The sequence below is a fragment of the Prunus mume genome, linkage group LG8 (genome assembly GCF_029339155.1).
Source record: "Prunus mume cultivar Tortuosa linkage group LG8, ASM2933915v1, whole genome shotgun sequence".
NCBI lineage: Eukaryota > Viridiplantae > Streptophyta > Magnoliopsida > Rosales > Rosaceae > Prunus > Prunus mume.
The window spans coordinates 18,083,745-18,107,381 of record NC_142705.1 but is presented as its reverse complement, the minus strand read 5'-3'; the positions used below and the strand labels follow the sequence as shown (position 1 = coordinate 18,107,381).

Below are 23,637 nucleotides of genomic sequence, written 5' to 3'. Positions count from 1 at the left end.
TACCAAGTGCAATAAAAATTTGGTAACCAAAATTTTTCATTTTATTTTTTATACAAAGCAATAATTTATTATAATTTATATAAAAAAAAAAGATTCGAAGTTAGTTGCAAAAATAACAACTTATGATTAATCCAGAAAATTCCAGATAAAAACTCCTTTGAGTATTTCATAAAAAAGATCGTCATTCAATTTTTGTCAAGCAAAATTTAAAAACAAAAAAGAAATAGAAAACAGGAGGAAAAAGGAAAGAAGAAAGAGAGTTTGGAAAGCAAGACAAAATCAAAACTAAAACCAAACGCCTGAGAAGTTACAAGAAGAAGAAGAAGAGATTGTCAACTGCGAAGGTCGTTGTTGCTTCTTCCTGCTTCACTGAGAAGATGAACGGCGGCCCCTCTGGTTTCCGTACGTAGAGTCTCCTCCCCGAATTACCCTCAACCTTCATCTTTATTTCGTTTCATGCCCTTCTCTCTCTGTTTTTCTCTCGATTCTCTTTGTATTGCATGACCCAAATGCTTTGTCGTTTCTTTTATCACAGACAATGCTCCTGTTACCAGAGCCTTCGTCATTGCTAGCGCTCTCTTCACCGTCTTCTTCGGGTTCCAGGGCCGTTCTAGCAAGCTTGGATTGTCGTATCTGGTGCTCTTTCTCTTAAATTTTTAGTTAATTCTAATTTCCCATGAATTTGTTTATTTTTAATGTTAAATATTGACGAATTACTGTGTTTTAAGATGATTGCGAGTGGGTTTTGTCCCAAATTTACTTTTTTAGTTCTGTTATTGATTGTGCTGTTAAATGTTCTGTTGAATCTTAGTCTGCTTTTATCGATCATTCTTGCTTTTTCATCAGCATCACGATGAACTGTTGCTTTATTGTATTTTTCAAATGCTAAGGGAGTTAATGTTCTTTTTTATTTTTATTTTTATTTTTGGGTTGAAATACCTGATGGTCAACATCATGGAATTTTTGGCTCATAATGCGTAGTTAAGCCCCAGTTTTTTTTCCCTTGAAGGGGAAGGGGGGAATCGGAAATAGATTTTACTCATCTGTAGAGGTACCTTAAAATGGAATTGATTGCATGTGATTTCACCGTTTTGTTAATTGGTATGTACTTTATTTTTAGTTTGAGTTTTTCTATTGGGTGGCACCATTATTTTTCTAATCACTGTTAGCCATTCCTTGTCACTTATCAATTACACTTGGATTTTGGTTATTCACTCTACTGTTTGGAAAACTCAATATGAGGTCGAAAACCTAAAACTACCTTGCCCTGCTATTTCTGGATTTCTTTCAAGTAGGGTTCGAATACTTGGCTTGAATTCTTTTGTGATCCTACGTTACTTCACTATCTCCGTTGAATATACTTTCACAGTATCACAAAACCAGATTTGTCTAGATGTTTGGTGATGAGTTGAATTGGGATTGTGTAGACAACTTTAGTTTTGGTTGAACTCTCCCACCTGGAGATTGGAAAATGTTACATTTCAAGGATCCGAGAGCTCATGGAGATCTCCAATGATTACTGCACCTGAACTCTCCTATCATGCAGGTCTTCTTGTATGTTAGAGGAACCTAGGTTGATTAGGGCTGTTACTCGTTGGATTTTATTTCACCTTGACCAGCCTAAAGTTCAGTTGTATAGTAACCAAACTAAAAGTATAAAACCCAAAGAAACCTACCAGTGTTTGGTTTTGATTTTGGAATTAAACTTATGTCTATCAAGATGATAATTTTTTTTTTGGAACTGGTCCAACCAGTATCAAACGGTTCTTTGTTTAATTAATCTTGGTCCAACGAATACCCTCCTAAGAACCTATTTATGGTTCAATTTCTTCAGTATGGTTACTTCTTTAGTGAAATTCCCCAATCAAAATATGAAATGTGATTAATATAGTCAACTATGAATCTTGTGAGAGATATTGTTTGGTATTTATCTCAGAGGTAGGCAAAGGTTTCCAGACCGGCAATGAAGTAAGCCCTAATCGATTTAACTGGGGTTCGCCACATGAGTTCATTTTTTTTTTTCTTCTTACGTTTAGCTTGAATGGAGGTTATATTTGATCTTGAATATTTTACTATTTCAAGTGGAAGTGTTGGCCTTCAAAGAAGAAGTGAAATGGAGGTACAGAGGAAATGTCAAATGAGCTAGAAATGAGGATGGAAACACTAAATGTTTTTCACGAGATAGCTAGTGGAAGAAGGAAGATAAATTTTATAGAAAGATTGGAAGCAGAAGACTGGAGTAGTAGGTAATAAAGAGGAAATAGAACAGGAAGTTGTAAAATTCCTGAAGCTGATGTACTCTAGCAATGAAGATTCAGAAAAACATTATTTTATAGTGGCAAGGATAAGTCATTCATTTTTGTTGTTTCAGAATGCTGGGATTTGCTGAAAAGTGAGATCTTGAAGGTGATGGAGGAATTTTCCAAGAATGGGATCATCAACGCAGTGACTAATGAAACTTGTATGTGTCTAGTTCCAGAAAAAAAAACAGATTCCTTGAAAATAAGGGACTTTAGGCCTATAAGCCTAATGACACGTTTATGTAAGGTGGTGGCAAAAGTTCTGGCAGCATGCTTAAGGGAGGTTATGGGAAGCACGATCTCTCATTCCAGGAAGCTTTTCAGAAAGAAAGACAAATTTTTAATGCAGTACTTGTAGCAAATGAGGTCGTATGAGGCAGAAATGGGAGGAAGGGTTGGTGTTCAAGATTGATTTTGAAAAGGCTTACGATTATGTGGAGTGGAGGTTTTTGGAAGAAGTATGGGAGCACTGCCATTTTTGCAGTTTTTCCTGACTAATTTGATGACATTAAGGTGTAGAAGAAACTCTAGGGCGCCTTAAACCCCAAACCAACCTTTACTTAATCCCCAAACAGAAGAAAGCACAAATTATTTGATTGGGCATTGGAACACTCCTCGTATGCTGCAGTAACGAAACTATGCTATATATATGTTCACAAAATTGTTGACTGTGTTGACTGCATGATCAGATGATCCATGGTGTTCAGCGGTGTCTTGCATATGTGTTGCACAGTTGAAACACACTTATATTTATATGATATAAATTGTAGGTGCGTGACAAGTATGCACAATGCTCTTTGGTCAAACTGATTCATTGCATAGTCTATGTGCTCAATGGCAATCTGTGATGTCTTGGAGATAGAAAGTTCCCTATATTTGTATCATGTCTTTCTTTCTTAATTAGTGAAACTCTTATATGAATTCTTACCCAATCCCTTTTTGTCTTTTTGACAGGATATATTTGGGAAGTTTCGCCTTTGGAAGTTAATTGTGTCAATTTTTGCCTTTTCATCTACACCAGAACTGATGTTTGGGCTGTATCTGCTATATTACTTCAGGGTCTTTGAGAGACAGATAGGTTCCAATAAGTACTCGGTGAGTAACCAAGCTTAAACTCTTCATGACTTCTCCTTTGATGTTTATTTGGAACACCTGGTTCAGATGTTATATCACAAATATCTTGTACCTAAAGATAGGACTAAGCTGGTGACATACTTACTGTCTTGTGAGTGTTGTCATGTTATTGAAAATCTTAAAGAATTTCATCGGTATTGATAAGTTATAAAAGATATGAAGGGTATGCTTGGAATTTTCTGAAGGGGACCAGTTTGCTCTTATTTGGATTACATAATAAATAAAAAGTTATAAAGCCTGTCTGGATACTTGTTAATAAAATACTGTTCTTGTTTGAAAGAGGCATTTTGAACAATTTTTTTATTCCAACAAAATAAAGAAAGCATTTAAGAAACAGAACGTCCAAGTGCACTATCAACTTGACCATTATCAGCATCACTGCCCAACAGTGCTTAGTGTATAACCTTCACTGTAATCTGGCTATTAAACAATGAAGGAAAGGAAGTTTCTGAAAATTGAGTTTGTGACTTGACAGTTTATATTACACTGCAACAGGGATATGGCCTCTATTACACTGGCTGCACTACTTTTTGACCTCTTGGATTCACTAAAACTATCGAGATCATCATTCAAAATTAATGAGAACACTGCTTCAGTTATTCTTAATTCTGCCTAACATTGTAATATGTAACATTTTGTCTGGGGGGCTGTTGTCACTAGTGCTCGTACCAGAACCACTATACTCGTCCTTTCCACCTTACTGCCATTATTACTTCCCCCTTGCTCCTAGTTGCCATCTGTACACCATCAAAAAAATGCAGAAAACCTCCAACAATAATTTTGTTGCAACACAGCCACATTCTTCAGCGAACTGCTATAATCTCCACTTCCACATAAGCCATGCTACAACGGCAAGTACCAATATCCATGTAGTATTTCCACCTCTGGTGTGCTATCTCTGTGCTTACTGCTCCAGCACAGAGACTACCAATTAAGTTTTTGTGGAATAAATTGCTTTACTTAGGTTTCTGAGTAAGGTTTGCTATGGTTGTCAAAATGCTTGTATAATCTAAAAGTTTAGAATTACGAAATCCAATTACTTTAATTGCTACTAAGTAACTTACAATAACTAAATTTCAGGTAGTGGGATTTCTGGTATGATAACGTTGGATGTTTTCATATCCTACAATATTGCTTTCTGGCCCACTAAATTTTTCACCTTTCCAATATTTTTCCTCAATTTAATTATTATTGTTATATTCTTCTTGCATACATGCGTAGCCAAAAAGGAAAAAAAAAAAAAAAAAAGGTTTCACATTGTATCTTTAGCCACTTAAACTAACTCTACTAGATACTGTTCTCATCATCTGTGGCTCACATCTGATGTAACAGAACTATAATCGTTAAAAGGGACAATGTCCTAGTGTCAAAATTTTCTTTCATATCCTAAGTGGCGATGATTGTGCTAACAAAAAGATAATGATATTCCTTTTGCTCATTCATGGAGTTGTATTTAGTACCTCTAAGAAATATCATTTACCATTGTTGGTCAGTTATGGGGTTTGGCCTGGATTACTTGGTGTTGCATGGGGACTAAAGTAGATAGACATGATAAATTAGTAGGCTGTTTTCAAATTGCAAGGGGGTCTGTTCTTCCACCCACCTAGCCCCTACCCCCAACCTATATATATGCAGAGAGCTTCCATTGAAGGATCCCTCAAATAAGCTTATTTGAGGGACACCCTTGTAGGGCCCACTCTGCATTGTATTTCACTAATCCAAACTATCTGTTTTTAGATAATCATTCAAAGATCATCTCTACAAAAAATCACTTGAATCCGATATCATTTGACCACTCAATTGAGTTATTGAAATTTTAGTACTTTCTTGAAGCACTCGTGTTATTTGATTTTGTAGGACACAATTGGATGACGAAACGGTTTCCGATTTGTTTAATTTTTTGCAAGGATTATCTTTGAATGTAGACAAAATAGATGGTTTAGATCGTTGAAAAAATTATTTGAGGGATCCCTCAATAGAAGGGAACTATATATATATGTATATGACTTGTTCGTTTAGTACTGATGTTGTCTTACTTCTGTCATTCAACAATATAAAATACAAAAAAGAATGTAATAGGTGATTTGTTTTTTATTTTTTTCCTCTTGTATGTGCAGGTGTTTATTTTGTTCTCTGTGACTGTATCATTACTCTTTGAGATCCTTGCTCTAGCATATCTTAAAGGTGCAGATTGTTTCTTCAGTTCTTTTTTACTCTTCTTAGTTGTAAATTTATGTTTCATTATTGTCTTGCCTTTTGGTTTTTCTTTCCCTGTCTCTATGCCGCTTATACCTTGTTTTCTTGCATGCACTGGCCTATTTTGTACTGGACATTACGTTGATGTTCTGGAAAATCTCAAGCCCCTAAGAACTTAATCATTAGCGAAGATATGATTCTGGCAAGTTCTATTACTAGACCTCTTGCATATATTTGACTAGTTCACCCTTTTCTTGCCCATCACTTTTTCTGATGTTTGTTGAGGTTTGTGGAATCTGTAATCCTCCTAATGGAAACCCGTCCTCTAATTTGGCCTCGGAGAAAGGTCTTCTGGAGTTGCACTGTGGCCAGTTTGTTGCTTTGCCAAACCTTACCTCCTTATGAAGTTGTTGAATGCCAATTAGGAAAAAAGGAATCTTCTATATTTTACAGCATGATATGATGAATAGATAGATGTCCTCCTTTCTAATGCAATAGTTACTGCAACTCTGAATATCATGGCGTCTTGATGTGAGCTGTGGCAGCGTCAGTGCTCCTACTGGTGGTTGCTTAGCTGAACTGGCCCTTCTGCCAAGTTTCATTTTTGTAGGGAATTTACAGAAAACTATGTACAGTTCAAGTATTATATTGCAGACTGTTTCGGTGTTTCTTTCTTTTTTCTGTTTTTTAATTTGTGTTGTTGCACTGATAAAGTTGGAGTCAAATCACTTGTCTTTTGCAGATCCTGCAGTAAATCTGGTGACGTCAGGACCTTATGGTCTTATATTTGCATCTTTTGTACCCTTTTTCTTTGACATTCCAGTTTCAACACGCTTTCGTGTATTTGGTGTGCGCTTCTCGGATAAGTCTTTCATATATCTAGCTGGTCTACAGGTAAAAAGTGTGCGATAAAGTATACCATCTAACCATCTATGTTGCATGACAAGTACATAGCTGTTCTTTCCTTCCCCGGTACATTTAATTTAATTTTGGTTTCTCTCTTGCAGCTTCTTTTATCATCCTGGAAAAGATCAATCTTACCAGGGGTATTCGGCATCCTTTGTGGTTCCTTATATCATCTAAATGTCTTCCATATCCGCAAAGCAAAGGTTATTTTTCAATCTGATGTTTGAGGTTCACTTAAAAATCCAATCAAAACAAGAAACCATGCATTTGTTTTTTCTGCATTGTATTTGATGCAGTCAATAGCTTGACATTCTGTTCAAACAGTAAATAATGTTTTCCTCACCGCTCTGAACCCTCTTAGATAACAGAAGATTATGCGTTGGCCATATAAAAGGAAATCTGCTAAGTGGCTAAGGGATGGGGGTATTGCCAGAGGGATAACAAAAACCTAAAAACGGAAGTCTCCATCTAATTTTCTTAATGTGTTCAATTATGAGCTCTTCAGCGCTTTCACATTCTAGGCCACTCCGTGTCCACATTCATTTATGTGCTCTGTCCTGTCCCTAACTTAACTGTCATTTGAGATAAATTCTTTTCCTGAACAAAGGGGGTTTGATAAACCATATTACCAATGCTGCTATTAAAGTTTCGCTTTCTCACTCTGAAATATGGTGGCTTTTTCAGTAACTGGACATACTTTATTTTGGACTTTAATATCAGTTACAGATCACACAGCAGTTTCAGTCAGAATCACTTTCGCTTCAATTCTTAGTAGTGCATTGTATACAATGTATCTAATTTAAAACCATCTTTTTAGACTTTCCACTCTTTTAAGGAAGAAGGCATTTTTCTGCGTATGTGCTTGTGCTCGTTTCATGTGTGTCTGTGTCTGCATGGATACATGTACTTATGGAATTTGATTGAGTCATGCATTCTACTAAGTTACTTTTAGTGGAAAAAAAAGTGCAATATGGTTCGGTCGTGTATTCTGCTGAGTTAATTTTAGTAGGGAAAAGTAGTGTAATTAAGACTGCCTGCTGAATATACTTTTCCCCCTCTTAATTTCTCGCATTTACAAATCTGTTTACTTAAGCATATATGAGTCAATTTAGTTGCAGATTTTGCAATTGAGATTTTTAATTATTGTAATTCATGGCTGTGATGACTCTTCTCATATTACAGTTCCCAGAAGTCATTGCTTCTTTCTTTTCATGGATTTCTTGGCCATCAACGGGGAGTCCGCCAGCAGCGCCAACTAGAAATATTGTGGGAAGTGCAACACCATTCACAGCTCGGCAAGTAGAGGTAGGAATTCTTTGTTTTCCCTCAATGCTTTGGATCTGCGATTGACTTTAGTACATATAATTTTTCTGAATTGTAGATATAAGTTAGATGGACATGGACACCTGACTGAGTAATCTCTATTATCTGTGAATGACGGAAGCTTTCTAAACAAAATATTAACTTTATGGGAAGAACATGGTTGTTAAAGGGTCTAGACAATGCAGGACTAAGACTTAGCATATTGAATGCAAGTTTAGTCAAACTGGGATAGCGACCAGAATGTTTCCCTTGGGTTTTGAGGAGTAGATGAATGTAGTTAGCATACAGATTTGTGTGCACAGAGGTGTGTATATAACATTTATCAAGTTAGGGAAAAATTTGTGGACCCTATATGGAATGTTGGCCAGCAAAAACATGCAGGCAAAATGAGTGTAGTTGGGACATATATGTTTAAGATGGATTGGTGGTAGTAAGAATTAGGGATGAAACAATTTGCCCAGGTGGGTGTGGCACTAACCAAAGAGATGATGGGTCTCATTTGCGATGGTTCCGGTTATGTACAATGAAGAGAGTAATATGCAAGTTCAAAAGAGTAACTTGAATCTTGATCCAGGAAAATAAGAAATAAATAAATAGGTAGGTACTGGTATGATTATTGAGGACGTCATGGAATGAATGGCATAAAAGAAATAATGTTAAGAGCCTCAAGTAATTAGAAAAAAGTCACATAAAAAAAGGGGGAGAACGACTTTTGTAAAATTCTTTCGCTTGATATATAGGAGTGTGTATATTTATTCCTGTCGCTATAGGCTTTGGACTTGCACTGTCATATTATGTACTGGTCTGATCTGAAATTTCCATCCACATCATCAATTTCATTGTTTGGTTTCAGAGAAATTATCCCTCTGCCTTGGCTTCTGCCACAGAGCCAACGGAGGCCTCCATTGCGACTCTGGTTTCTATGGGTTTTGATAGGAATTCTGCCAGACAGGCACTGGTGCAGGCAAGAAATGATGTCAACGTAGCTACAAACATCCTTCTTGAAGCGCAGGCTCACTGATTCCAAAACTATAGTTCTGTGAAGACGAACCTGAATATTTTTGAATTCAGGGATGGAAGATCCATCCATATCTAAGGGTGGCAATATAAATTTGCACATTCAGAGGACCGGAGATGATGATGTGTTCTCAGAAATCCATTAAGGCATTTGCAGTATCTTAGTCAAGGATTACTATTTTATTTCCTTCTCTCTTTAGTTTCCTTGTAGCTATGGCATTTGGGATATGTATTTATACTCGATTTATGCAAAAGTAGGAGGCTGTAGAATTGTCTGCATCATATTGGAATTTGGAAGCGTCCATATTCTCTTTGAAAGAAAACCTGAGATGTACAGTTGCAGTATATTGCATTCGGACTGTTAAATATATGGGAGTCCCCTTTTGACTAGGCCGGTCATTCTTGCTTTACGTTCCACTTTCTTTTGCCATCACTTTTTTTTTTTTTTTGGTCAACAAACTCCCTTCATTAAATATGTAAAAACATTACAAGAGTTTGTAGGCTGAATAACCTAGGTAGAAGCCCAAGACGCAGGCCCAAAAGATGACAAAACAGAACTGTAAGACAAGCAAGGCCCACATACAAAGTTTCAAACCTGAACAACCCAAAAACTTAAAACAAGTTGCCGCCGCACCAACCACAGCAAAGCAGCTGAACCACCATTGCAAATCCAGAGTCACCAAGAGGGAGTCTCTGGTATTGGGAGTCTCTGGTAACAAAGCCAACCAAACATATGAACGGAAGAATGGGGTGAACAAGCCACCCGCGCAAAATGAGCTCCCATAATCCAAGTAAATAGTGCATATTGCACTTTAAAGGCATCCTCATACCCGAACACGCCGCCAAGTAAGATTGGCAGAGGAGGCATCCGTGAACACGAGGAGCGGAGATCTGTGGTGGAGACCAGGCGATAAGCGACAACAATAGACGAAGAACCTCCGGAAATGAGCATAAAGCCCAAGCAAAGTCACCATAGAGGGTGAGGCAAAATCACCACAGAGGGTGAGGAGGATACAGTAAAGGAAGAGGGAAACAAGGAGAGATAAACAAGAGAGAAAGGAAGAGGAGAGAAAAGGGGGAAGGAGAAAAAAGGAGGAAGAGGAGGGGAGGGGAGGAGGGGCAGACCGCCTCCCCCCCAAAAGCGGTGCGGAAGGGTAAGGGACTAGTAGAGAGAGAGAGAGCGCTTTAGGGTTTGCGTCTTTAGTTTTCTTTTGCCATCACTTGGTTAACCAAATTCTCTTAGATTCTTAGATGTGCATACCTTCGTAAATCTGGTAAACTGTCATTTCAAAAAAAAAAAAAAAAAAAAACACTAGAAACGATGTAAAGGATACAATTCATATATAACATATGAAAGAGTAATTACTTCCCCAATCTAGGGATTTTGTTCATATTATATGGTTAAAACTTGACTTCTATAACAACTTATCCTGTTGTTATGCAACTGGATAGTTGTAACAGGACCTTATACAGTATATGCGATCTCCATAGTAACTTAGTTTATAATCATAACAGTTCATGCCAAAATACCTCCAACACAACATTTTCAGTCACCTAAACTAAGTTCGCATTGGAAGGATAAAAAACAAAACCCAGGTCCCCGAAATCTCATATAACACAGATCAAGGCAGCATTTTCTCTATAACTGTGGTTGCTCAATTTTGATCTGGGTAGACAGTATGAAAAACTCTATAAACTTAGCATCCTCTTTGTCTATGGTTGCTGATTGTCTTGGAGACTTTATACCTTAAATAGTATTCTGAGACTTTGAAATGATCGTTTAGAGGGGTTTTGGACCCTTTATCCTGATGGGGCCTCAACCCAGGCCTTGCCTTGACAAATATTAGACAGTGCTGACGTCCACACGGCTTCTATGAAGCTGGAAGGCGGGGGTGATCCAACTCCCGCAACTGCATTGGATGCCTGACCAATTGAAGTAACCCAATCGAGCTTCACAATGTGCACATGACAACTTGCCCTCCAGTGCTCCTTCTTCAACTGTGAAATGAGAGAACATATGAAGGATTAAATTATTGCGTGTTTCTAAGACAAATCACACTAAACAAAAGATGCCTCCAAAAGAAATAACTTCTACTTCGTTTAAGTTAAGGTATAAGGAAACCAAAATAAGCTTAAGAAAAATAAAGAAAAGGAAAACATCAAGAAATGCCATATAGGTTCAGAAATAGGAATCTGAAAAGGATGTGGATCCTGTCTGAGTGTCAAAATCCATATTCGAAACTTTTTTCATTATTCATAATACCACATACTGGAACAATTGGTCAGTAAGAAAAATCAATTTGCAGTTGACATGTAATCTCAAGTGACTATTTGATGACATAATATCCCAGTTAAACAACTGTTAGCATTTATTATATAACAATAAAATGAAAAAACTCAAGGAATCCCTTTTGACAAGAGAGGTCTTCAGCATGATTAGCTATTACTGCTACGGAAAAGGTAAGCCATACAGTTATAAATATTGCACAGTTACCTGCTGTCATCCACCTTAGAGGCTCAACAAAAATGGATGAACATTCAGAATCCTCAGACAAGTTGCTACTTTTTCGCTTTCGCCACTCAAACGATTTTTCACCCTCTCCTGGAATGTGATCCACAACATTGTCCTGCAATGCAACAACTCTTCGGCATTTCTTGCAGCGGAAAGCTAGTGTACCAGTTTTTCCTCCATTTTGAGCTGATTCTACTCCAGAGGCAACTTCAATAGGCAACCCAGGATCTGCCCCAAATTTAGAACTGTCTATTTTATCCCCACGATGATAAGATTCACCTGAAAGAATGGGATAAAATATATCTATTAAAGCAGCGAAAACAGAAATTCACATTTGCCACTCAATTTGAAACCTCCAGTGAAATGCGTAGGCATATATTATAATATCTACTATGCTGAGCCAAATAACTTTTCACATAGTAATATACATCAGGAACATTGCCATGCAATTGCTACACCTTCCACAATTGTCACTGCTGTTCTGGTAAGCATTTCTTTTTCTCTTCTCCTAAAGGCCCCGTTTGGTTCATGGGGAAGGAGGCTTGGGAATGAGAATTCAATTGCTTTCTAAGTCCAAGCATGAGAAATGGTTGCCTGGCACATGGGAAAGTAGGGGGGAAAGTGAAGCCCTCCTCTTAACTTGGGTTTTGTTTTCCCTCCTCATGGGAAAGTTTGGGAAAATGAGCCAACATTCAATGCACAATTTTCATGACTATTTTGTCCCTATGAACAATTTATAATTACAACGCATTAAATGCATTCTTTTTTTATTTGATTTAATATGGGTATAATTGGAAAATTATACAAACTTTGTTTTTCATTCCTACTCAAAACAAACACGAGAAAGGAAACAAAGTGAAATCTCACGATTACTTTCCCAACATTACCAAATGTGGGAAAGGAATCTTTCATTCCTATTCCTTGGAAATGACATGGGAAATGATTTCCCCTCAAATCCATTCCGTAAACCAAACGGGGCCAAAATGTTATGTATGGTAGAGGAGAACGGCACACAATTAAAAAATTAAAAGATTCAGAGGTATGGTTCATGGATACAGTAGCACCATTGTAGCAGTTTTTTGTGTTAGTTTCCCGAAGCTAATTTGACAGGTGAGATTATTTTTATTTTAAGGTCTACAATTCAACTGAATTAGGGTTTTCTGGAGATTCTTACATTAATAAATAGAGTGAACTAAATTGAGACAAACTTGTTTCTGGAGTTCTAAACCTTTGGCATTTTTGAGTTCAATCTAGAACCTTGGAAGCCTTCTCTTAGGGATTTCTCATAACCCAGCAGTGTCTCCATGCTCAATCCGAAAGAATTCCAACCCTCACACTTGTCAAAAAAACATTCTAGTTCGATGATATACAACCAATTTGGTAAGCCAATGCTCCTTAATGCCTTCCTATCAATGAACTTTTCATACAGTATTCTATTACCAAAACTTGGAAAACTAAAATATGAAAGCATGAATGCAAGATGTACAATCAATACCCCTAAATTTAGAGGGAGGGGAAGATGTAGAAGAAAAAATAAACTTGTACCCAATACTTTCAGGCGAAAAGACTTATATATGGGGCTGGCATGATCAACCTTGAAGCCCATTTCCTCGTACATTTTGAGCTGCAACACCATAAAAGTAAGGAGTAAAATTCACTATGGACTGGATTAACAGAAATTAATGTTATCTTGTACAAGATGTGATATAAGAGCGCATTGCATCACCTGATCTAGAAAACCATCATTGGGGCAAACAAACTCACAGCTTTGCCTCAGGGATCCTAGTGCATCTGGAGGATTGCATAAGAGGAAGAAAAAGACTAAAGCAGTTAAGCATTTGTAACCCACTATTCTTTTTTTTTTTCAATTCAATTGCTCATATATTTTGAAGGGAGATGATTTTGGCACTCCAACATCTCCCACACTCCTCTACTCTCTCACACAAGAGGACTATATGAGGGTTCCAAAATCAGCCTAAAAAAAGCTGATGCACTCCTTTTGTGTGAGAGAGTAGAGGAGTGTGGGAGCTGACATTTGGAGTGTCAAAATCATCTCCCATTTTTAAAGTCATACAAGCTTGTGAAAATAATTTTTGTCTAAACTGAAGAAGAAAGAAAAGCAGCAACGTGAATTTATATACGAACACTCGCGATACTTCAAACAAGCAATGATTTTTCACACCTTGTTGTGATAAATGTTCTGTTCTCATCAGATATGCTGTAATGATAGCTGCACTGCAACAAATACATGCAAACAAACAAGGGTGTAAACCCTTTAAACTTGACAATTCAGAAAACTGGAAAAGCTTTCAGAATGTAAGCTCCGTATACTTTCGACATTATTAGTAGACTCTTGTTATTCTAAAAACTGAAAATTATAAAACTGAGAGAACAATATGTACCTTCTGGAAACACCAGCAAAGCAATGCACCAAAACAGACCCCTCTTTTCTACTCTTATCAATAAAATCCAAACAGACATCCAAATAATCCAATAAATTCTCATTCTCCATATCTCTCAGCGGAACCCCCATTCTCACCAGCTTCAAATCCTTGCCTGCATATTCCAACAAGTACAAAAGCTTATCCGAGAGCAAACAACTTTTCGACCCATCACCAGAATCGTCCACAGAAGCCGACCCACCAACAGACCCGCCAGTATACACCTTCTTGATTTCCTTAGTGGGAATTGTAAGACCCTTCTTCCATTCGGAGAAAAACGAGATTGATGCAGAACTCAGAACTGAGAGAATGTGTGTGATCTCTGTGCTGCCATTTTGGAGAACCTCTGCTGCATCTCCGATGTTGCCGATGAATAGATTCTCACGAACAAGATACGGCATGACCACTGAAAAAGATTTGATTTTTTCCTAAACCCAAGATTATCAAAGCAAGAAATCCTTGTTCTCCCCCTTTATTTAGGTCGGCTAGTGTGTGAGAGAGATAGAGAGAGGGAAGGGGATGATGAGTCTTAGGTTTTTATTTTTTATTGTTTTCTGAATAGATCAAAGGTATATATATTCTGAAAAATGAAAAAATTATCCTGATAGGTGAAGGCCCTTCACCGAAGGGGATGATGGGTATTGGGTTGTTTTCTTTTTAATTTTTTAAAATACTTTTTAATACTTCAAAAGTATTTTTTTCCCCTCAAAATTGAAAAAATTATCCTATAAACGTGACGATGTGCAAATCATGTGACATTCCTTTTAAAGAACCAGAAATTGATTAGCGCCCTAAATTAGGGATGGGCACAATTTCAGGTGAATCAAACTAAATTGCCTAATTCGATCATAGTAGGTTGGGTTGGTTTAAAAATAAGCGGGTCATGAGTTAAAAAAATCATAAACCGCTATGTATGGGTTGGAATCAAAATTTAAAGTAAATTTTATTTTGAGTTAATCAGACTGAATCATCCAACCCGCTCATAGTGGGTTGAGTTGGCCTAAAAATGAGCAAGTCTTAAGTTTAAAAAATCATAAACCGCTATGTATGTGTTGAAGCCAAAATTTAAAAGCATGCTTAATTTTGAGTTAACTTGACCAACGCCAAACCCTATTACAAAAAATTTGAGTTGAGTTGAGTTGGCTTAATAATGAGTGGATTTTGAGTCCAATAATTCATAAAAAAACTATATATCAGATTGGGACTAAAATTGACCTAACACTACCCATGCCCACCCCTACCCTAAACCCTTTTTAACCCCCATAGAAATTTGGAAGAACAAAAAACACAATCTTGCAACTCATAATACTAATCTTCCTTCTTTTATGTTCCCTTCATCTAAAAACTATTACCCCTATAAATTAAATCCTCTGGCCTTTTAATTCCCCAAGTCTTTGCTGAGTCACCATTTCTTTGGGCCACCAAAGCCTCAGCCAATCCAATTGGAAAAAATTATTAGAAACCAACAAAAATAGACATGCTCTGTCTCTGCAGATAGGCCAAACCTTAGTGGTCTTTACCCACCTTTTACGGTGCACCAGTTGCACCCATGCCTCATTTGTTCTTTATGAAGCATGTGCAGTGCACATGCCAATTGAGTTGTAAAAAAATTAAAAGAAAACTTGCTATAACAGGTGGAGGTAATCAGTTTGTTATGTGATAAACTTTACTGCTGAATATTTTAGCGCGCTGCTCTTCAAAACCCAAAAAGCTCTATTGCTGAATATTGCGATCTCCTCCATTGGTATCTCCTGCAGTGGTTGTCAGTTGTTTCCTAAGGGTTAAAACATTGGGTATCAGTTGATTTGAAGCTTTCTAAGGTTAGTATTGAGCAATCTCAATTATCTCTTGCTAAGCCCTAACTCACCTCACCTCTTTTTTAAGTTAATTATGTTTATGGGTAAACCTTAATCTCATCTCTCTCTTGCTAAGCCCTAACTAATCTCAAGAATTTTTAAGTTAATTTCTGTTTATGGGTAAACCTTAATTTCAACTAAGTTTTGTACCAAATATGAATTGAATATGTGTGGGTGGGTAACCTTATTCTATACTGTAAAATTTGAATGAAATTTAGTAGCATTGTAATTTTATATTTTATACAGAGAACAAGCATTGTAAAATTATGCATAAGAATTGGATGTATAGAAGATGATTTATTGGAGCACGAAAATGCAATTGCATAGGGGTCATGCAATTCATAGCTTTCTGTTTGTCAATTGGCATATGTGTTGGCATATTACTTTCCAATTGAGTTTGTTTGATATGAATGGCGAGAATGCAATTTCGTATATGGTTCAATAAAAGTCCGTTTGATAATTGGAATATGAGTAGACATGTTATTATTTTAGTTTATTCGGTATGACTGACTAAAATGGAATTATATAGGGTTCATGCAATTTGTTTCTATGATTTGGCAATTGCATATGAGTTGACATATGTTATGTGGTGAAGATTCCTCCATTGATTGGTAGCTATTTACTTAAGGTTTAAAGCACTTAGTTTGAAGTTTTGTAATGGTAGTATTGAAGAATCTCATTTTATCTCTTGATAAACCCTAACCTTTTGTAAAATTAGTATTGCGTAATATGACTTGTGTTTTGCTAAACCCTAACCTCACCTCTTTAAGTTTATTTTTGAAAACGTAATATGAATTTCATTTCTGTGGGTGTAACCTTATTACAAATTGTAAAATAGTCATTAGAGTCAGGAGGCTAAGAACAACCATTAAAAGTGTTTCGTGATGCCTCATAATTATATTGGATATATAGAAGGTAATATATTATAGCACGAAAATGCAATTGCCTAGGGGTAATGCAGTTTCATAGCACCTGGTTGACAATTGACATATGAGACATGTTATTTTTCGATTGTTTATTTGATAAGACTACTTTTTGTTTTGTTTAATATGTTGTGTTCTTGGATGTTCAAACTATGGAATGAATTGAAAGATTTAAAAAATAATGGGTAGAAGTTAATTTCGTTCACATATTATTAAAAATTATAAAATTTCCATGAAAGTGGATAACATGAGAACAAGCATTGAGATTGTTTTGAATGCCTGGGAATTACGTTGAATGGGAGATATATTATAGCACAAACATGCAATGCCTAAGGGTCCTGCAATTACATATCTCCTTTGGCCATTGCATATGAGTTGAAATATTATTTTCCCCTTGATATGAGTTGACATGTTATTTTAACTTTCTGTAAGTGTTAAATGACTCTTCCAGTATATTAAGTACTTTTTATAGGAGTAACTAAATGTGAATGTTTTAAATAGGAAAATAAAGGGCGATGAAATGAAGGAACAAAAAATAGTGTAGAAAGTGGATACGAAGGTAATAAATTGTAAACACTATATTTAAATAGAGACGTTACAGCTCACAACTTATAATGAATTGATTGAATTTTATTATTTTCTTCCTCAGACGAAGAAGGAAATCGCTAATATGTGGCAAAAGTTGGATGCTACTCAGAAAGCAGAGTATGAATCTAAAACACCTTCAATGAACGCCTTGAACAAGAGTTGTTTGAAGATAGCCACACGATGCAGTCTGAAGGATAGAAAGGACACTACAAATGTTTTAAGCGATGAGAAAAAAGCAGCCATTGAAGAAATGGGATTTGTTTCGTTGTTGGGAATGAAGTGCGGAAAACTATCTCATTCAATGTGTTGTTTTTTGGTTGATAAATTGAATCCTGCTGAATCATCAATCGTGCTACACGGGAAAACACTTAAGATATCTGTGGATGACTTTGTTCGCATAATGGGTGTTAAGGATAGAGGAGAGGAAGTTGACTTCACCGGATCCATGGATGACCAACACATTGTAAAGGTGCGAAATTCTTTTTTGGGTGAGAAGAAGCTTTTAAAAAATAATGAGTTGAAGCAGATAATGGTGGGGACAGAAGAAGCAGGTGACTTTTTCAAAGTTGGTTTTGTCATGTTTTCTCTATGCACATTGCTATGTCCAACCACTTCTGTGTATGTGAATCTAAAACATCTGCTTCCGTTAAGAGATAACAAGACAATAGCAAGGAAAAATTGGGCAAGTTATTCATTCAAATTTTTATTAGATAGTGTTAGGTCATTTAAGGAGAACAATCAAGTTTACATCGGTGGTTGCTTGTTATTCCATCAATTGTTTTACCTTGATGCTATAGCTCATGGTAGTGTACTTGTGGATATAGGTCTGTGCTACCACTCACTGTGTAGGGAAAAGTAGAGATTGAAAAAAATGAAGAAGTGGCTACAAAAAAGAGGGGGGTTTGAAAGTGATAAGGTAGTTGTTATGAAAACTGAATATGGAGGTCTTGGAGATGATGCAAAACAATGACTCTCTTTGCCAAAGAGTTAAGTTCAATAAGAAAGGATGTGGCAACTTTGGTAGCCACTGTTGCTCGTATGGATGAATCGCTCTCCAAGGTTATGTATGAGTTATCATCAAAAAATAAAGAGAAAGAAAGAACATTGCGCACTCCATGCCCTTATGAACAGGAAGTTAAACTGAATAAGGAAGATGATAACATGTTTGATATGGGGTGTGATGGGGGACAAGAAGACCTTGGAAATACTAAACCTCCAAAAGGTAGGCCAAACAAAGAAGACGAAACTCCCAACGAGCAAGATGACAATGTGAAAGGATTTGCAACTGTTGATACAACTTTGGCTCCCTCTGTTGAAGTCATCCATGAGAGAAAACATGCAAAACAACCTCAGAATGAGATATGATGAGTATTGATTGTAGCTTGTTTGTATGTGTTTTCATAATTTCACTTGTTGGTTTACATGTTTGGATGATGACAATGATCGAGTATTTGATTTGCATAAATCATTGTACTATGGATTACGTTGTATTTTTGTTTGGTTTTCTCCCAATGTAATAACAAAGTTAGGTGTCCTTATTTTATGCAGATTCTTTGTATAATCTAATATATGTTTGTTTCAGTTATATTGATTTGTAAATACTATTTCGTAATGATTTTTGTAGTTCAACAACAAATAGAATGGGTCACAACGGAGTGATGGGAGTGGTGTAGGCTTGGAGGCTTGGTGCAGGGTTCTGGGGAGTTTTTGGGACTTCGGCCATGAAGAGGTCTTGGAGGCATGCCTATTTTCACTTCCTTGACAAAGTGAAAGATGATGTCCTTGATTTTTTTCTTAGCCATTGGTACTTATTTGCAGAAAAGATCCTAGAGCATAGAAGAAGCTGCACATGCGAAGGCATATGTATGCAAGCAAATAAAGCAAAGTTTAGAATTGTCCTTTACAATTTTGTAATTTGGTTATTGCAATATGAATTTATACTTTTGTTGTGCCTTAATGAAACAATTGCTTCAATCCATTTGTGTCCGAAAATAAAAGATTTAATGAAGTTCCTCACAATAAGTATAACTGAGGTATGTCCTAGAGCAACATGTCCAAACACATCCACTATCAACAAATTAGGATGTTTATAAATTGTTTGGCAACCTCACAACTCAAAGCCCCAAATACACTCAAGAACACTCATCGCACAAAAACAAATAGAGGAGGAAATTATGAACCTTAACTAATGCTCTCTAGGCCCGAGTGCTAAAAGGGCGTTATTTTCCCTATGTTGATTTCACTAATGCCGTTGGTGGAGCTAGACCTTCATGGGTTTAGACTAGTCTTCTGGAAGGAAAAAAGGCAGTCATTGATAGAGGTCGAATACATATCATAAATGGTGAGAATATATACTTGTATATGAGCTGACAGCTGGCTCTCCCCTCCACATGATGGTCGCATGACTCCGATCAACATTGTCCCCACTTCTGCAGAGATTGACTATTCTACCCCTAATCAATCAGATTCGCAGGATGGAGTCCAACTTTGAGTCAGTTGAGTGGTTTCGTGGAACTTTGAGTCAGTTGAGTGATTTTGTGGAAAATGTGGCAACTAAGGATTAAGGCTACTCTATCAGTATTCTTGTTCAAAAATAACTTGATAGCGTGTCCGCTACGACGCATACAAAAGCTCAACCATCTGAATATTCATTTACTCCTATATACAGGGCATCTCTGAACTTCTTAATCTTGCGTACTCATATCTTTAGTCCTACAAACCATCCCATTGCTTAAGAATCATGGGTCACAGCAGTGCTGGTGCTTCCATCCACCTTGTCTCACTAATTATACTGTTAGGAATTTTATCCCTTGAAACCATTAAACTCGATTTTTGCAGTGATGATCATAATGTAGGGTGCATAGATATAGAGAGGAAAGCCCTTCTCAAGCTCAAACAAGGCCTCATGGATCCTTCCAGATGGCTTTTGTCTTGAGTGGGAGAAGATTGCTATAAATGAACTGCATTTTCCCTCTTGTAGTCTTCCCATGCTTCCTCTCACTCTTCCTTCCATCAATTTCACATCCCTTCTAGTTGATCTCTCTCACAATAAATTCACCTCCACGATACCTCCTTGGTTGTTCAATCTCACTTAACTAGAGAATTTGAATTTGTCATATAACAGTATGACAGGAAAACTACTTGATTCTTTAGGATATCTTAAAAGCTTGAGATACCTCAACTTGTCGATTAACTCACTTGAGGGTTCAATCCCAAAATCGATTAGAAATTTAACATCTTTGGAGGAGTTTGACCTTGCATGGAATCAAATGAGTGGGAACAAGATTGGTAAGGTTGAGGTTAAAGACAAGGATGTGGCGGATGTCACCGTTAGAAGAAAGAGGGTTTATATTCGGAAACAAAAAAAATTAGCAATGACTATACCAGAAACACGTACAGGCCGCGGTCAGCCTAGACCTCGGTGCCGCTAACAAGGTTGGGTCATGGGACTCTAATGACTGACTAGTATATATTTTTGTGAGCTTAGATCTAATGTTGTGATGGTATTGGTTTTGGTGCATACTCTATATTTTTGGAAAAAGGGTCGCCATGGTATAACATGACAACTTGTTTGTTTTTTGTAAAACCATGGTTAGGTAGGAGACCTTTTTTTGTACATCTAGGTCGAATGTCCTAATTGGTTTTTCGGTTTCCATATTATAGATTATGACTAGCACAAGGTGTGAAAATGTAACAGAGGATGTGAAAATGCAATTTGGTGAAGTTAATATATTAACTTTGTTGGGTAACCATATGTACGAACAATTGATGAAGTTAATATTGCAAGTTATGACGGTCATTCCAATGTTTAGGTGCTCAATGGATTTACCATATTGGGTGACAGTAATTGCCAAATCAGGGGACTGTAATTTATTGTTTCTGGAATCCAATTGCATTACAATGTGCAATTACTGCCTTCTGTTTGGCAATTGACAAACAGTACCTATGTATTTTTAATTCAAATGTGCGAAATCCTACTGCCCGTTTGGTAATTGGTAAACTACAGTGTGCAATTCCTGCCTCCTATTCGATCTTTCTCCCTTTCCATGATTGAAGTACCTAAAAGTAAAAACAATGACTTTTAGTGCAAATCACACAAAACCTAAAGAAAATATTTTTTTACTTTATTTTTAAATATTAACAAAAAAATGACCACATCGCATTACGTAAAACACAAGTAATGTAATTCACAAATGTAAGGATATCGTTAACTAATTTGTGGAATGCCTATGTCCATAATAGTGTACTGTTCGTGCTTATTGCTGCAACTATTTGTTCTTACAAGAACAAGGACCCAATTTACTCCTCCAAGGTTCATTCTTACCCTCACATTGCATTGCGGGTCATTTCCCTTGTAAATTATAGTATTACGAGATTAAGTATGACTTTTACAATGTAATGGAACAAGTATGTCCATTTTAGTATAATACAAATCCTTAATGTTGTAACCACCACCTTGTTTACAAGGATAATGATTGAATTTACTCTACTAAGGTTCATTCTTACCTTAACATTGTATTGGGGGTCATTTCCTTTGTAAATTACGCTATTACAGGTATAAGGATCCCTTTTATACATTTATGGAAGCCATGTGTCCATATCAATATAAACAAAGCCCTATATGTTGTAAACCCCCCATGTTTACAAGCGCAATGACCAAATTTATTCCACCAAGGTCCATGCTTACCCTATTCTTGTACAAGAGTTCCTTGTTATTGTAAATGATGGTATTACGAGATTAAGGATTACTTTTACAATGTAATGGAACGAGTATGTCCATTTTAGTATAATACGAATCCTGAATGTTGTAACCACTAACTTGGTTACAAGGATAATGACTACATTTACTCCTCCAAGGTTCATTTTTGTTTGTATTGGGGGTCATTTTTCTTTGTATTAGATGTCCTTATCTTTGTAAATTATGATATTACAATTGACTGGATGGATTTTACAATCTTATGCAACATAAATGTCCAAACTAGAGTAATACGAGACCTTAATATTGTAAACATTTGTGTTTACATATATAAGGACCCAATTTACTTTCCTAATATCCCTAGTTACCTTAATATTGTACTAGATGTCCTTCTCTTTGTAAATTAAGATATTACAAGATTATGGATGAGTTTTACAATCTTCTGGAACATAACTATATCCCAAAAGAGTAATACAAGACCTTAATATTGTAAACATCCGTGTTAACAAGTATAAGGACCTAACCCTAATATTGTACTACATGTCTTTATCTTTGTAAATTACGCTATTACAAGATTAAGGATGAGTTTTACAATCTTCTGGAACATAACTATCCAAAACCGAGTAATACAGGACCTTAATATTGTAAACATTTGTGTTTACAAGTATAAGGACCCAATTTAACTTCTGAATTTTCCACTTTACCTTAATATTATACTATATATCTTTACAATTATAAATTACGATATTACAAGATTAAGGGTGAATTTTACAATTTTGTGGAACATGACTGTCCTAAACAGAGTAATACGAGACCTTAATATTGTAAACATTTGTGTTTACATGTATAAAGACCCAATTTACTTTCCTAATGTCCCTAGTTACCTTAATATTGTACTAGATGTCTTTATCCTTGTAAGTTACGATATTACAAGACTACGGATGGGTTTTACAATTCTATGGAACACAGCTGTCCAAAACAAAGTAATATGAGACCTTAATATTGTAAACATCCGTGTTTACAAGTTTAGGGACCTAATTTAACTTATGAATGTTCCACTTTACCTTAATATTGTACTACATGTCCTTTTTTTGTAAATTACGATATTACACGATTAAGAATTGATTTTATAATATAATGGAACACAAATGTCCAACAGTGTAATACGAGTCCTTCCTATTGTAAACCCTTTTGTTTTCAAGGATAAGGACGTAATTTACTTCTCTACTGTCCCACCTTCGCTTTATACATTTATTTTTTTTATTTAATTATAAATTAAATAGATGTTTACAAAATATTAACACAGGACAAAAATCCCATGTTTTTAACCAAAAAACAAAAAATATATAAACTTTATGGTTACAAAACTATTTCGAATGGGAAGTGAAATCTTGTGGAAAACCAAGCCAAAAGTTAAGAAAATAGGCATGCATGCACGTTTGCAATTTCAAACACACGGTTTTTCAATTGCATTATTCTTGTTCAATTTCCAACTCACTGTTTGTCAATTGAATTATTTCCTTTTCCTCCTAGGCGAGCCAATCGATTAGTGCCCTTTCCAGCTTATGGTCACTTCCTTTCAAATGAACTCATTCAATCCATTCACAGACAACAATAGACAATCATATTTGACATCATTATATAATAAGTTTGTAGCATCAACCAAGTTACATAAGCTTTGGGGTTACAAAACTATTTCGAATGGGAAGTGAAATCCTGTGGAAAACCAAGCCAAAAGTGAAGAA

At 36.2% G+C, this 23,637-nt stretch overlaps 2 protein-coding genes across 3 annotated transcripts; one reads left to right on the top strand and one right to left on the bottom strand.

Moving 5' to 3' along the window:
• The first annotated feature begins 186 nt into the window (after positions 1 to 186).
• LOC103339195 (Ubiquitin-associated (UBA) protein) lies at positions 187 to 9,266 on the top strand. The gene is made up of 8 exons (XM_008242477.3): positions 187 to 402; positions 536 to 636; positions 3,255 to 3,395; positions 5,552 to 5,618; positions 6,373 to 6,524; positions 6,638 to 6,739; positions 7,719 to 7,841; positions 8,713 to 9,266. The coding sequence occupies exons 1-8, from the start codon at positions 378 to 380 to the stop codon at positions 8,878 to 8,880; spliced, it is 879 nt and encodes a 292-aa protein (XP_008240699.1). The 5' UTR covers positions 187 to 377; the 3' UTR covers positions 8,881 to 9,266.
• Positions 9,267 to 10,196: 930 nt separating this feature from the next.
• LOC148914928 (uncharacterized) lies at positions 10,197 to 14,396 on the bottom strand. 2 transcript variants are annotated; one of them, XM_089043195.1, is made up of 6 exons: positions 13,791 to 14,396; positions 13,571 to 13,623; positions 13,115 to 13,179; positions 12,934 to 13,012; positions 11,348 to 11,667; positions 10,197 to 10,874 (listed from the first exon to the last, which is right to left on the bottom strand). In XM_089043195.1, exons 1-6 carry the CDS (start codon positions 14,228 to 14,230, stop codon positions 10,677 to 10,679), a joined length of 1,155 nt encoding a protein of 384 aa, XP_088899321.1. In that variant the 5' UTR covers positions 14,231 to 14,396; the 3' UTR covers positions 10,197 to 10,676. The 2 variants fall into 2 exon arrangements, with proteins under 2 accessions (XP_088899321.1, XP_088899322.1); XM_089043196.1 differs by having other exon boundaries at positions 11,371 to 11,667; positions 13,791 to 14,392.
• Between the last annotated feature and the right edge of the window lie 9,241 nt (positions 14,397 to 23,637).

Coding starts and splice junctions, on each gene's coding strand:
- LOC103339195 (XM_008242477.3), top strand. CDS start 378: ATGAACGGCGGCCCCTCTGGTTTCC. Junction 403..535: donor CGGCGGCCCCTCTGGTTTCC/GTACGTAGAGTC, acceptor CTTTTATCACAG/ACAATGCTCCTGTTACCAGA. Junction 637..3,254: donor AGCTTGGATTGTCGTATCTG/GTGCTCTTTCTC, acceptor TCTTTTTGACAG/GATATATTTGGGAAGTTTCG.
- LOC148914928 (XM_089043195.1), bottom strand. CDS start 14,230: ATGCCGTATCTTGTTCGTGAGAATCTATTCATCGGCAACATCGGAGAT. Junction 13,624..13,790: donor TTTGCTGGTGTTTCCAGAAG/GTACATATTGTT, acceptor TATTTGTTGCAG/TGCAGCTATCATTACAGCAT. Junction 11,668..12,933: donor TTTTCGCCTGAAAGTATTGG/GTACAAGTTTAT, acceptor CCATTCTTTCAG/GTGAATCTTATCATCGTGGG.